This window comes from Microcaecilia unicolor, chromosome 5, assembly GCF_901765095.1.
Source record: "Microcaecilia unicolor chromosome 5, aMicUni1.1, whole genome shotgun sequence".
NCBI lineage: Eukaryota > Metazoa > Chordata > Amphibia > Gymnophiona > Siphonopidae > Microcaecilia > Microcaecilia unicolor.
The window spans coordinates 351,401,945-351,417,523 of NC_044035.1; the positions used below are offsets into that span (position 1 = coordinate 351,401,945).

The 15,579-nt window shown below is 44.8% G+C and overlaps 1 protein-coding gene across 1 annotated transcript in view; it reads right to left on the bottom strand.

The window, feature by feature from the left end:
* The window catches only part of ZCCHC14 (zinc finger CCHC-type containing 14), a 198,245-nt gene that overhangs the window by 98,170 nt on the left and 84,496 nt on the right, over positions 1–15,579 (bottom strand). The window contains exons 6-7 of the mRNA XM_030204564.1: positions 1,857–1,951; positions 823–877 (exon numbers count right to left, since the gene is read on the bottom strand). Of these exons, the coding sequence (XP_030060424.1) occupies positions 823–877; positions 1,857–1,951 (150 nt within the window). The remainder of the gene's footprint in view (positions 1–822; positions 878–1,856; positions 1,952–15,579) is intronic.

Sequence of the window (15,579 nt, forward strand, 5' to 3'; positions counted from 1 at the left end):
AATATTAGCGTGGTGGCTCCTATTCTCCAAATCTTCAACTTTGTCCATAAGGTATCTAGTTTCAGCTTTTTGATCCTGTATTTGCTGCTCCATTGTAGATATGGACTCCGCATGTTCCTCCTTATTGTTGTCTACCTCTGCAACGCGGGTGCCCAGTTCCGCTATTTCTCCTCTTAAATCCGCTCCTAACTGAGCAAAGGCGCATTTCTTTGATATCCATTTTTATCTCCTGGAACCAGATACAAAGTTTGGCCCAGATTTCTTGACTGGCCTCCATCCCCTCTCTCAGTAGCTCACCGCTTGGAGGCTCTATCTCTCTCTGCCCAGAGCTGTCCTTATGGGCGCCATTTTCCTCGTCCTGCATCTCAGGAACCTTCCCCTTTTGCTGGTAAGAAAACGCCGATGAATTTGAACACTTTGCTCCGAGAAGCGGACATATCCGACACTAGCGTTTTCTCTGCCCCTCCGTACAAGATTGTCAGGGCACGATTCACCTTGGGGTGCTGCTTATTATAGCTGTTTTGAGGTTGTGTAGCGGGAGCTTCGGTTTTACACCGCAATTCACTGGTGTGACATCACTTCCTCGCCAGAAAAGTGAATTTTTAATGTAATAACTTGTATCACCAAATTAGCTTCTGTTAACATATGGAAAGCAAGTCTTTGTACTGTGCTATTTATCTTCTAACTCAAAGGACAATTAAAGGTAAATGCATACAGTACAACACAAACATGAACTCAGCTTTACTACATGTACCCAAGCAATTTTAGCAATTATGTCGACACCATCCCTCTTCTTAAAAACATATAGAAATAATACTGCACCTTATACTTGCAGCCATGGTAGCATTCACTTTATGAAGCGATGTACTGCCAAGATCTGGGAAAAAGAAAATTGACTGTTAACCATCAGTAGTGATGTACTGAACCGACTCATATAATGTACACTGAATGATTTCAACAAGACTCAGCTGGAAGGTGGGGGTGTCAAGAAGGCTAGAAGAGAGACTGTATTCATACTGCATATTTAAAATACTCCTCATGTGTAGAAAGTGATAAACAGTTCCCACAAACAATGCAATTACTCAGTTTTGAATTCAGCTTCAGAGACAAAAGCCAGCTGATCTAGGCAGTAATTGTCAATATGCTGGTTATTCATAAAAGGAAAGAGAACGGCAACAATAAGAAGAGGGGGAGAGAAAAAGCTTCCAGAGCAGCAATATCAAACTTTTTAGGACATGTCTACTTAGAATGGGATGACCAAGGGTGATGTAACAGATATATTAAATAATGAAAAGTATACAAAAACACACTGATTTTATTAGGAGTACAATATACCAAAGGGGGAAAAACTACATCAATTGGCATAAAACAATATAAAAACTTGGGGGTACTCAGTGACACAACTATCTTCAGGTTTAAAAACAAAAGAAGTCTTCCAGATGGGTGCAGATAACTTTTAGAACTTGCTATCACAGGATGCTGTGGAGGGAAACAGTGCCTATGGGTTCAGAAAGATTAAATCAATCAGAATATTTAACATTGGTTAAGGGTGTTGCTCTACATTCAATGCATCCTCAAACTAAGCGCTGGCAATTGGAAGGATATGAGAATGTATGGAGAATGCTGCACATACTCCTGTTTTTATACTTTTTGCCATTGTCAGAAGCAGGATGCCAAATGAGATGGACCATTATAGCCCAAGTCAGTTTTACAACTCTTATTTCACGGCTTGTATGATTCACATTTTTTAAACTAAAATTCAAGCAATTCCTGTCTCTTCAATCTACCATGGGGCAAATTATTTAGCCAATGCAACCTTCCAGCTAAAGTCCCACCATACTTTCATTTTAACTTACTTGGGCTCTGATGCTGATGGGCAGTTGAGTAAGTGCTGAAAAATTTCTTAACATATTCATTTTTCAATATATGAGACGGCAATGATGATAGGTACCTAAAAGGTAAATCAAAACAGTCCATTAGATTTTCTGTCTTACTGTTTATTGTCATTTGTCATACTGTTCTTCCTCACAAAACACCAGGGTTGTGTAAAGAATCCAAAAGTAAGAGCAGAATACAAACAAACCACGAAAGATGAAAGACAAGAAAACAAAAAGAAAAAAGAAAACAGAGTGGGCAGGAGGTGGGCAATAAATAGCATAAACAACAGGGATGTCCAAAGGAAATCTGCTGCCTGAGGATGAGATGGTGCCTCTCCCCCCCAGCTCCTCCTCAAAACTACAATCAAGGAGTAAGGAAGTTGAGAGTCATAGAAAACAATTAAGCTATATCATGAAAAATATATATACTAGTAAATAAGGCCCGTTTCTGACACAAATGAAACGGGCGGTAGCAAGATTTTCCTCGGAGTGTGTATGTTTGGGAGTGTGTGTGTGTAAGAGTGACTGACAGAGAGAGTGAATGTGCGAGTGTGGGTGTGAGAGATTTTTTTTTGTGTGTGTGTTTGTTTTGTGGCAGGAGGGTGGATGTTGGGAGGGGCGTTTGAATGAGTGTATGTGTGTGTTAGTGATACAGACATTGAGAGTGAGGGCATCTTTTTTTTTGTTAGTTAAATTAAGCTGTACCTTGTTTCTTTATAGGGGAGTTTGTCTTTATTGTAGCGCAGGTGCTTGCAGAACTGTTTTTTTTTTCCTATCGCTGGTATGTATGTGTGTGAGAGAGAGAGAGTGTGACTGTGTCAGAGTGTGTGTCACAGAGTGTATGAGAGAGATTTTGTGTGTGTGATAGTGACTGACTGTGTATGTGAGAGAGGTGGAGTGTCAGAGTAAATCACATTTTTTGACTAAACTGTACCTTGTGCAAAAGTTGTTGTGGCAGTGTTGAAGGGCTTCGTTTTTTTTTTTTCCTTTGTTGCTGTTCGTTGACTGAAGCACAGTACAGCCGGCTCGCATTTACCTTTCCCCTTCTCTCTCAGCTGTGGTCCCGCCCTCATTTCCTGTTTATGCAAGGGCCGGACGCTGATAGAGAAGGGGAAAGGTAAATGCGAGCTGGCTGTACTGTGCTTCAGTCAGGTTAGTAAAATGTTTTTAAAGCTATGGTAGTCCGAATTCGGAAAGGAGGGAGGTAGGCGGGAGTGTGCGGGTGACGGGGTCCAGTGGCGACTTGGGGGGGGGGGGGGGGGGGGGAGTGTTGCATGTGTGGCTGATACCGCTTGTCTTTTTTCGTTCATTGATTGACGTTCGGGCACCGTGTTATGCTGTTTTTTTAGTCTGTTGGAGTTGTGATTGGGCACTTCTGCTGGTGACGCACCCGGAAGTGCGTGACGTCATTTCCGGAGTTAGTGCTCTCCAACTCCGGGTAGACAGAGAAGGTTGTGCAGTAGCACTCTGTATGTGATTATCTCAGTTAGCAGGAAGTTAACTGTTTGTCAATTTGATCTACAAGAATATTTTCTGTATTGGAAATCAATAGACCCCTGACGCAGGCCTTTACGGCCAAAACACGATTCCGTGTCGGGTTGCTTTTATTGATTTGAAATAAAGACCTTGTTTAAGAAAACACCACTTGTGACAGTATTTATGTGATAGCAGGGAGAGGTGTGAGCTGAGCAGAGTTTGTTTTTCAGGATGCGTGCTGCTGACTGACAACCTGTTCCAGGGAGAGAACTATTTTTTCTATTTGGCTCTGTGAGATATCAATAAAGATAATAACTGATTGCGCCTGAGTCCAAGTTCTCTTTCTTATCTGTGCTTTCCCTCCCTGTGAGGGCGAAGGGCCGGAAATCACATATTTTTACAAGAAACACACTTAAGACTGAGAGATACTCACATGCTGCGTCGGGAGATGGTGGTACATCAGGGAATAGGACCAAAAAGGATGGGGGAAGTGGCCATTTTGATAAGATAAACTTGTGGGTTTGTGATTAAAACGGTGTTTCGAGATACCAGTGGGCATTGTGTGGCCCTCAGAGGGTGGTTGCAGGGCAAGGAGCTGACATTGATTAACATTTATGCACCAAATGTGGGGCAGAGGGAATTCTTTCAAACGTTAAAAGAAGAAATTTTGGGATTTGTAGGAGGGCAGGTTGTGGTAGGGGGGATTTTAATATTGCCCCGGATGCAAGACTAGATCACTCGACAGGAGGAGGGCAGCAGAGTGGACCTGGGCGGAAAGCATTGTTACAATTTTTGAAGGGGATGGAGGTGGTGGATTGTTGGAGGTTGTTACATGGGGTGCAGTGGAATTACACCTTTTACTCACATGCAGCACAGACTTATTCCTGGATAGATGGGTTATGGGTGCATCGCAATGAACGGCATATGGTGGGGGCTATGGATGGCATATGGTGGGGGTTTCTGATCATGCGCCAATGTGGATTAAATTAACTGGGTTGGGTCAATGCAGGCGACAAGGAGTCTGGAGACTTAATGAGTCACTGCTTGGAGATGAGAAAGTGCGGGAAGATATTAAGCATACTATTCAAGAGTTCCGTCGCTTTAATGACAATGGGGAAGTAACTGATGGGGTGTTATGGGATGCGATGAAGGTAGTGGTGAGGGGTGCCTTGATTAAGTGGGGATCGCGCAAGAAAAGGGAAAAAGGGCAGCACTCGCTGACTTTACAGATGAGGTTACTGCACTTAGAAAAGCTGCATAAAAGAAACCCTACACCGCAGGTATGGGAAGACCTTAAGCAAGTGAGAGGGGAAATAGCACAATTGAAGATGGTAGATGTGGATTTTATGAGAACCAAGCTAAAGCAGCAATATTTTGAATTTGCCAATAAATCAAGTGCAATGTTGGCCTGTTATTTACGGGCGAGGAGAGGTGCTCCCTTATTCAAAAGATGAAAGATGATAGGGGAGGTTGGCACTATGCTGATTCAGGCATTGGAAATTGTTTTGTGAAATACTATCAAGATTTATATAGTGCTTCTGAGGATACACTGGCTGCAGATATAGCTCAGTATTTGGACCAGGTTCCATTACAATGATTGGAAGAGTCAAAGAGCTCAGCTTGGAGAACCCATTAGACTGGGGGGGGGGGGGGGGGGGGTACAGGGTGTGCTAAAACAGCTCACTAATGGTAAAGCACCAGGTTTAGATGGATACTCAGCAAGGTTTTATAAATGTTTTGTGGAGGAGCTGGGAGACTTATTGGTGCAGGTGGGAAATGGAGTTTTGGAGGGCAATGAGCTCCCAGTATCTATGTCTGAGGCTGGGATAACGGTTCTGTCTAAGCCTGGGAAAGATCCCGTGGTTTGTGGTGCCTATAGGCCTATTTCACTTCTGAATGTGGATGCAAAGAAAGTAGCCAAGGTCCTGGCTAACAGGTTGGCTAGGGTGTTGCCAAAATTGATCCATATAGATCAATCTGGGTTTATCCCGAGGAGGCAGGTAGGGGATAACATAAGGCTTACTCTCCATTTAATATGGGAGGCACAAAGGTCCCGGTCTAGTACAGCCTTGTTGGCTATAGACGTGGAGAAGGCTTTTGACCGGGTACGCTGGGGTTTTTTGCGAGAAGTGATGAATCACATGGGCCTGGGAGATAATTTTGTTGCTTGGCTGGCAGCTTTGTATACAGCTCCGAAGGCATGCCTTAATATTAATGGGGTATATACTTCCTTTTTCCCAACAGGTATAGGGACTAGGCAGGGATGTCCCTTGTCGCCCCTCCTCTTTGCACTGTACATAGAGCCGTTGGCAGTAATGATATGTCAGCATCCAGATTTTCAGGGTATTAGGGTTGGGGGGATGGAACATCGTATTGCTTTGTTTGCGGATGATGTGCTACTTTATGTGGTGGATCCTAAGCAGACACTACCTGTGGTGTTGGAGATTCTTAGGGAATTTGAACGATATATATAGACCAGTGAGTCTGAAGTCGGTGCCGGGGAAAATGGTAGAGGCTATTATTAAAAACAAAATTACACAGCACATCCAAGGACATGGATTACTGAGACCGAATCAGCAGGGCCGTGCCGATGCGGTAAGCGGGGTAAGCGCCGCAGGGGGGCGCTATCCTCTGGGGGGCGCCGCTGCTGCGTGCTTACCCTGCCCTCCCGCTCCCATGTAGGAACTGCCCGCCCTCTTCTCCCCCCCCAAGATCCTGTTCCTTTTTTTTTTCTTTTAAATTTACCTTCCTCCGGCAGCGCAGCGTCAGTGAAGGAGGCGGCGCTCCCAGTCCCGACGTCTCTAGCCTTCCCTTGTTCGCTGCTCACTGCCCCGCCGACGTCAGAAGAAGGCGGGGCAGTGAGCAGTGAACAAGTGAAGGCTAGAGACGTCGGGACTGGGAGTGCCGCCTCCTTCACTGACGCTGCGCTGCCGGAGGAAGGTAAATTTAAAAGAAAAAAAAAGGAACGGGATCTTGGGGGGGGAGAAGAGGGCGGGCAGTTCCTACATGGGAGCGGGAGGGCAGGGGAGAGAGGGGAATCGCTGCCTTGGAGCCAGGCAGGTGCGGGCGGGGGGGGGGGGGGGGCAACTGGTAGTCTGCAGGGGGGCGCCAGAGACCCTTGGCACGGCCCTGCGAATCAGCACGGCTTTTGTGAGGGGAAATCTTGCCTGACCAATTTACTTCAATTCTTTGAAGGAGTAAACAAACATGTGGACAAAGGGGAGCCGGTTGATATTGTGTATCTGGATTTTCAAAAGGCGTTTGACAAGGTACCTCATGAAAGGCTACAGAGGAAATTGGAGGGTCATGGGATAGGAGGAAAAGTCCTATTGTGGATAAAAACTGGTTGAAGGATAGGAAACAGAGTGGGGTTAAATGGGCAGTAGTCACAATGGAGAAGGGTAGTTAGTGGGGTTCCTCAGGGGTCTGTGCTAGGACTGCTGCTTTTTAATATATTTATAAATGATTTAGAGATGGGAGTAACTAGTGAGGTAATTAAATTTGCTGATGACACAAAGTTATTCAAAGTCGTTAACTCGCGACAGGATTGTGAAAAATTACAGAAGGACCTTACGAGACTGGGCGGCTAGATGGCCGATGACGTTTAATGTGAGCAAGTGCAAGGTGATGCATGTGGGAAAAAAAGAACCCGAATTATAGCTATGTCATGCAAGGTTCCACGTTAGGAGTTACGGACCAAGAAAGGGATCTGGGTGTCGTCGTCGATAATACACTGAAACCTTCTGCTCAGTGTGCTGCTGCGGCTCGGAAAGCAAATAGAATGTTGGGTATTAGGAAAGGTATGGAAAACAGGTGTGAGCATGTTATAATGCCGTTATATCGCTCCATGGTGCGACCGCACCTTGAGTATTGTGTTCAATTCTGGTCACCGCATCTCAAGAAAGATATAGTGGAATTGGAAAAGGTGCAGCGAAGGGCGACTAAAATGATAGCGGGGATGGGACGACTTCCCTATGAAGAAAGACTAAGGAGGCTAGGGCTTTTCAGCTTGGAGAAGAGACGGCTGAGGGGAGACATGATAGAGGTATATAAAATAATGAGTGGAGTGGAAGGAGAAATTAGATCTTACCTGCTAATTTGCTTTCCTTTAGTCCCTCCGGACCGGACCAGGATTGGACTGATGGGTTGTGCTCGCCTACCAGCAGGTGGAGACTGAGAAAAACTCTGACTCTAGAGAGCCAATAGGAGCCCTGGCCATGTGACCTTAGCCTCAGTATTTGAATAACAAAGCAGGAAAGAAAGAAAGACCATCTGTGCCGTATGGAATCCTAGCAGCCACAAAGCACTCGGCAATGCCAAGTATCAGAGCTCACCAACAACTCTTACCAGAGAAGTGGTATGGCCCGATTTGTACTACAGCTCACCAGCAACTCTCACCAGAGAAGTGGTATGGCTCCCTTGTATTATAGCTCACCAGCAACTCTCACCAGAGAAGTGGTATGGCTCACTTGTCTTATAGCTCACCAGCAACTCTCACCAGAGAAGTGGTATGGCTTACTTAAAGTTTCACATATATATACTAACATGGCTTACTTAAAGGTTCACATATATATATACCAGCAATTGGGTACCCCAGCAACTCTCACCAGAGAAGTGGTATGTCTCTTTTGTAGGAAAGCTCACCAGCAACTCCTACCAGAGAAGTGGTATGGCTCACTTGAATTAGAACTCACCAGCAACTCTCAGCACAGAAGTGCTAAGGACCTCAAAGTTCTATACATATATAGATATATAAATATATACATACATATATAGATAGATATATAAATACATACATACACATATATTCCAGCAACTGAACCCACCAGCAACTCCGACCAGAGACGTGGCATGGTCCACTTAAAGTCCTATATATGTACAAGCGTCTTTTTTTTTTTTTTTTAATACCCCGTTGAAAAAGTGACAAAATATGGGAGGGGCCTGGTCCGGTCCGGAGGAACTAAAGGAAAGCAAATTAGCAGGTAAGATCTAATGTCTCCTTCCTTAGCGTCCCTCCGGACCAGGATTGGACTGATGGGAAGTACCAAAGCAGTAACCTTAAGGGAGGGACCCTTTCAAACCCCTAAGCATCTCCGAGTTGCATAGATCACCTCCTGGCGACAATGAACATGTAGAGTGTATATCAATCAAAAGAGAATGAAGCTAAGCTCAAAATGGCACCGTACAAAATGTGCACCTAGTGCACCAAAAATCGCTGTGCGAAGGAAAGAACCCCGCTTCTCAAGATGGGGCATATGTTATAACACTCTCAGGAAATGGTCCCCCAGTGAGTAGACAAATAGAAGGTATGAATTCCTTAATACGTCGAGATATAGTGAGGCCGAAACAACGGCAACCTTACCTTGACTAGAAGTACCAAAAGGAAGGACCAAATAGCTTGTAACAGTTCTCTAAATATATAAGATCTGTTTTAATATGTAAAGCATATATAAAGCATATAATTTCCTGTGATCTTGAACGCCAGTAGAAGAGTCCAGACCAGTAAGAAAAAAGTGATTGGAAAAGATGAAAAATGGGAAACTAAGGTAGAGTGAAAAAGGAATACCCAGGTGAAGAAGTACCTCTTACCTAGACGTACTAGCTGATTGGAAAAAAAGAAAACCTGTATGAGAGAAACTTGCAGTCCTGACCCTGCTAGCTGAAGCCATGGCTACTAACAACAGTGTCTGAAAGGAGAAAGAAACCTTAAAGGAAACAAGATGATTTTGAATTATCGTGCGAAGAAGAATAACACCCTGTCCCTCTGACAATGTCACTAAGGCACAGAGGCTAAAAGCTGAGAAGAGAATACTGCAACTACAAAAGATGCCATCCTGCTTAGCAAGGCTGAATGCCTGTCCCAGACTGAGAGCATGCACCAGCCTGAGCAAGAGAGAAACAAAGAGGCCGGACTGGGGAAGAGAGAAGGTCCTCTAGAGAAAACAGAAAACCCCCTCGGCTCCATAAAAAGTCAAGATGACAACCTAAAAGGCAGCCTGGTATATCTGCAAGGAAAAACAAAAAACATAAGGGTTACGCCCCTGAGATCCAAATATCTAAGCGAAATGCCCGACCTGAAGAAAAGGCCACCATGCCAGAAGGGGATGGCATGCTACAGGGCTGGTCAGATGGTAGATCCATACAAATGACTCCCCTTGAATAAAACAGACATCAGCCATGAAATAAACCAAACGTCAGTGCGGATGTGAACCCACCTAGGAGGCAGGACGATTAGAGTCAGAGTGAGAACCGAAGCTGGGCCTCCCCGATGACATCTCACTGCACTGTTCGCTAGATTACCCCTTAGGCAGCTTACAGAGAAAAGTGAAAACATGCAAAAATAAAATGACATACATGTCAATCGTGTAAAGGGGGGCACATGCAAGCCCTGTAAAGAAACAGAATGACCAGATAGTAGAACTGTCCGAGGAAAGGATGTACCTTCAATACACAAGAAGACCAGAGACCTACCAGGGGCCTCAATATGTAGCCTAAGAAGGCAACAGACCTACCAGGAGACCGAAGACCATTCTGAAAGAACATAAGCTAGAAACAGTCCTGCCAGAGAGCAGGATTGAGTCTTTGAAGTAACCTAAGATGATAACAGTCCTATGAGAGTACAGAAAGAGCATTCCGGACTAACATAACATGGCAACAATGCTGACCAAAGACAGAGTGCTCAGAATAAAACGCTAGCCCTCAGGGATACCTCCTTGCTCCGAGAGCGACTGACAGTCCCCTAGTTGCAATGTAAAGAGACCACATGGTAATCCTGAAAGCAAACCGAATGCCAAGAGCCAAGAAGGAAAAAATTAAGTTGCAAAGTAAAGAGACCACATGGTAGTCCTGGAAGTAAAACCAAATGCCAGGAGGAATGTCCTACTCAACTAATGCCGAAAAGAAGAGCAGCAGTCTCGGGGAAAAAAACAAAAGGGAAGCTGCAAATGCTTCAGAACACTCAAAAAGATAAAGAGCACGGGAGTGCAGCTCATGAGACTGCAAAAGGCAATTGCCCAGGGAAAAAACCTTGCAACTATGTCGCATGTAACCCCAAAATATTGTGGAGACTGCGAAATATTTAGACGACTCTTGACCACCAGTACTAGGCATCCTGAGAACCATAAAAATTGCACTTCTCGGTCTGCGACTTGCTGACTTGTCGACAAGAGGTTTTTGTTTGTTTTTTTTTTAAAATAGCTAGCTGACTCGCCATGAGTGAAGAAGAATCTCCCCTTTTCTGAGGGGTAGCATAACTATGATGAACTTTTAGAGACTGGAAAACAGTGTTGTGAAGGGACATTATTGCGCATTGTGAGCTGGTCACCCTTCCAGGACCCAGCCCGGGCAGACCCTGCTTAGCTTCCTTCACACCGGGCTCTATCCTTCTCAGAAACTCTCCTAAGAGAAATATGCAGAAAAGTTTGTATCAAAAAATGTGCTGCACGAAGCTTCACTATGGATCGAAGGCTTTCATGAAAAAGACTTGAGACTTTGAGAGCGCTCTTGACAGCATTTAGAATTGAAATAGGAGGAAGGAAAATTCCTTCTTAGGAACTAGGTTCTTGTGATAAAGATTTGAGACATTGAGAGTGCGCATGACGGCAGTGAGATTCCAAATAGGAGGAAGGGAGATCCATTCTTAGGAACTAGAAATTAAAATTGCATTCGGAAGAATCAAGAGAGAAAATGGTCTAAGATCCAAGAGTCTATGTAGGGAGACCCCTACTTCACATGCCTTGCCGTGAGAGCGATAGAGAAAGGAGGCGAAATGAAAAGCATAACCATCTAAAAATAAAACCGCAAGAACTCCTGGACAGAGGAAATAAGAAGATGACTGTCGTGTAAGAGTAGCCTGCAACTATGATTTCATGACACAAAGTTAAACAGGTGAGAGTGGCATGTACCTATGATAACATCCTTACTGCCCCCATGCCTGTGGAAGAACAAACGTACAGCTAACATATAGGAAATATCCTGGTATGGAAAGCAACCTAAGTGCAAAGGCATAAAGTATAAAGTACTACATGCATCAACCTTCTCCTACAAGAGCACGCAACTCTGGAACGAACTGCCACGCGGCAGTGGGATACAAATGCAAATAAATAAATAAATAAACCTTTCGAAAAATGCTATAACAAAAAAAACACAACTGTGAACTACCTTCCCACAGTCACATTGGAGCTGACTCTGTGGGTGCTGTGGGTGCTTGAGCACCCCCGATATTGAGAAAAACTTATGTATATGTCCAGGGAGGGGTCATTTTCATTGGACTTAGCACCCCCAATAATTTTGAAAAGTTGGCTCCTAGTCCACAGACAAACGCCACCCGAGATTATAAAGAAACAAACATCAAACAGGCTGGCCAAGTAATGTATATATAGTGGGACACAGACATACAGGAGTCCCAGAAAGAGAAATAAATTACTAAAACTGGGACCTGCACCCAGTTCTGTAGCCCACCTTTTGATGCTGCTTTTAACTCCTAACCCTTATTCACTCTGTTCAGGACCCTTATTTTAAACCTGCTCACTTTAAAATCTCCTTATCTCTTGTTTGTTCTGTCTGTCCTAATGAGATTGTAAGATCTGAGGAGCAGGGACTGTCTCTTCATATTCAAGTGTACAGCGCTGCGTTTTTCTAGTAGCGCTTTAGAAATGATAAATAGTAGTAGTAGCAGCTTCAGAGACTGTAGTGCTGACTATTAGGCTACAGCAACCAGCTACTCAACATTAAAAACATAAAAAGCAAAGAAATGACCCCCCTAAAGAACATAGGTGACTCCTGAGAAAGATCAGCCCCAAACGGCCCGAAGACGGCGAAAGAGAAAAGTCCCGACGCACCCCCCAGCGGCGCACAATATTTACAGGAGCCGGAAGAGGAGATCCCCGACGCTAGCATACAGCGCGTCTCAGCTTCTCGGACATGACGGTAACGCGCGTCCCCGATTCGCGCCAAAATCTCTCTTTTTTTTTTTTTTTTTAAGCCCTGCTCCGCCGAACAAACCGCTAAGGGAAGAACACAAACGGCAGTGCTAAATAAAATACAGCTCAACTCAAAGAGGGCTGAAAACAAAATGCTGCCGCTTACTCTTTTTTTTTTTTTTTTTTTTTTACACAGCTGACTCACAGCATTCCCATGCAATCAAACGGAGCTGTCTGCTCATTCAGTCAGTGGGGACAAGTTGTCTTTAATTGTTTTTTTTTTTTTTTTTTTTTACAGCTAAACTCCTCCAAATTACTGCTGCCTCTTTTTTTTTTTTTTAACCAGCTAGATAATATAGACACCTAAAACAGCAACCAGAGCTGCCTGCTCGTTAAAGTAATGGGGGAAAACTCCGCTGAAGAGTAATAGAACAACACATAGCTGTCTGCTCGTTGGTAGCCGGGGGATGTAGCTTGCTCCTTAAAATGCTTATAAGAATTAACTTTCTATAGTGGCTGCCTCTCCCAAAGACATACACCTTTCTAAACAAAGGGTAGTCCTTCCCAGCTATGTATGGGAGATGGGGAGGAAGGGGGGAGGGACCCGGAGACATCCGAGTTTGACACCCCCAGAGGCTGTAAAAGAAAGGAAAAGAAGTCCCTACCTGACCAGCGTCTAACAGAGAATTCCTAGGCACAGAAGAAGAGGTAGCAATGTTGTTCTTATTGTAAACCTCTAAAAGAGAAAGAGAGAGACTAATGGGCTCGCTTCCTACCTGCTGGGAGACTGAGAAAATACTGAGGCTAAGGTCACATGGCCAGGGCTCCTATTGGCTCTCTAGAGTCAGAGTTTTTCTCAGTCTCCACCTGCTGGTAGGCGAGCACAACCCATCAGTCCAATCCTGGTCCGGTCCGGAGGGACGCTAAGGAACAGGTGGATGTGAAGCGTCTGTTCATGCTTTCCAAAAATACTAGGACTATAGGGGGCATGCGACGAAACTACAGTGTAGTAAATTTAAAACAAATCGGAGAAAATCTTTCTTCACCCAACGCGTAATTAAACTCTGGAATTCGTTGCTGGAGAACGTGGTGGAGGCGGTTAGCTTGGCAGAGTTTAAAAAGGGGTTAGACGGTTTCCTAAAGGACAAGTCCATAAACCGCTACTAAATGGACTTGGGAAAAATCCATAATTCTAGGAATAACATGTATAGAATGTTTGTATGTTTGGGAAGCTTGCCAGGTGCCCTTGGCCTGGATTGGCCGCTGTCGTGGACAGGATGCTGGGCTCGATGGACCCTTGGTCTTTTCCCAGTGTGGCATTACTTATGTACTTATGATATTGCTGGCGTAAGGGTTAACATGGATAAAAGTGAGCTATTGAGGATTTCTTTGACCCAGGGGGAGAAAAGTAGATTAAGATCATTGTTTGTGTTCAAGTGGGCCAAGCACCACATTCGGTATATGGGGATTCAGATTCCTAGGGACTTGGGAAGGGTGTATAGTCTTAATTATGGGAAGATAATAGACCAAATTCGGGGGGAGTTGTCCTGATGGAAGGGATTGTGGCTTTCATGGTGGGGGTGTATGGCAGTGGTGAAGATGAACGTGCTGCCTAGATAGTTATTTCTGTTTCAGGCGCTGCCAGTGGAGGTTCTGAGACGGACACAAACAATTGCAGGGTTTTTTGTCACAGTTTATATGGGAGGGTAGGCAACCCCGTTTGGCTGGACGAGTATTGTGGGGTGCTCCTGAGAGGGGGGGGTAGAGCAGTGCCCAATACTGAGTGGTATTATTTTGATGCCCAACTGCGGATGATCATGGACTGGGAGAGGGGGATAACCAAGCCCACCAGTCAGTTGGCGCAGTCATATAGCCCGCATAGGCCGATGAGTTCTTACTTGTGGACTACTGAGGGAGTGGGAGTGATCTTGGCTGGGATATAAAATCCATATGCGAGGCATCTGGTGGAATTGTGGAGAGAAGTGCAGAGGGCATGGGGACAGAATGATAGGGTTTCGACACTGGCGCCTTTGAGATGGGAGCCAATATTTGGGGCAGGGAGAGAAAATGCCATATTTGTGCGGTAGGAAGTGGGTATCTTGAATTTCCGTGCTGTGCTGCGGGGTGGGGGGGGAGGATGAAGAGTTTTGATACGCTGAAGAAAAAGCAAATTTGCTAAACAGATACATTTGTTCTGTTTTCACAGAAGAAAATCCTGGAGAACAACCACGAATGACTGGCTAAAGTACATATGAGAATGGAGTGGATATAGCACCGTTCACGGAAAAGAGTGTGTATGAACAACTTGAAAATCTAAAGGTGGACAAAGCCATGGGACCGGACGGGATCCACCCCAGGATATTGAGGGAGCTCAGAGAGGTTCTGGCGGGTCCCTCTTAGAGGTTCCATGGGAGTGGAGAACGGCGGATGTGGTCCCTCTTCACAAAAGTGGTGATAGGGAAAAAGCGGGAAACTACAGACCGGTAAGCCTAATTTCGGTTATTGGAAAAGTAATGGAAGCGATGCTGAAGGAAAGGACAGTGAATTTCCTGGAAGCCAATAAGTTGCAAGATCCGAGACAACATGGTTTTACCAAAGGTAAATCGTGCCAAACGCATCTCATTGAATTCTTTGACTGGGTGACTGGAGATGGAGAATTGAATCACAGATGTGCTATAGACATAATCTACTTAGATGTCAGCAAAGCTTTTGACACGGTTCCCCACAGGAGGCTCTTGAATAAACTAGACAGGCTGAAGATAGGACCCGAAGTGGTGAACTGGATTAGGAACTGGTTGATGGACAGACGCCAGAGGGTGGTGATAAATGGAATTCGATCGGATGAGGGAAAGGTGAGTAGTGGAGTGCCTCAGGGATTGGTGCTGGGGCCAATTCTGTTCAATATATTTGTGAGTGACATTGCCGAAGGGTTAGAAGGTAAAGTTTGCCTTTTTGCAGACGATACTAAGATTTGTAACAGAGTGGACACCCGGCAGGGAGTGGAAAACATGAAAAAGGATCTGCGGAAGCTAGAAGAATGGTCTAAGGTTTGGCAATTAAAATTCAATGCGAAGAAATGCAAAGTGATGCACTTAGGGAGTAGAAATCCACAGGAGACATATGTGTTAGGCAGTGAGAGTCTGATATGTACAGACGGGGAGAGGGATCTTGGGGTGATAGTATCTGAGGATCTGAATGCAACAAAACAGTGTGACAAGGTGGTGGCCTTAGCTAGAAGGTTGCTAGGCTGTACAGAGAGAGGTGTGACCAGCAGAAGAAAGGAGGTGTTGATGCCCCTGTATAAG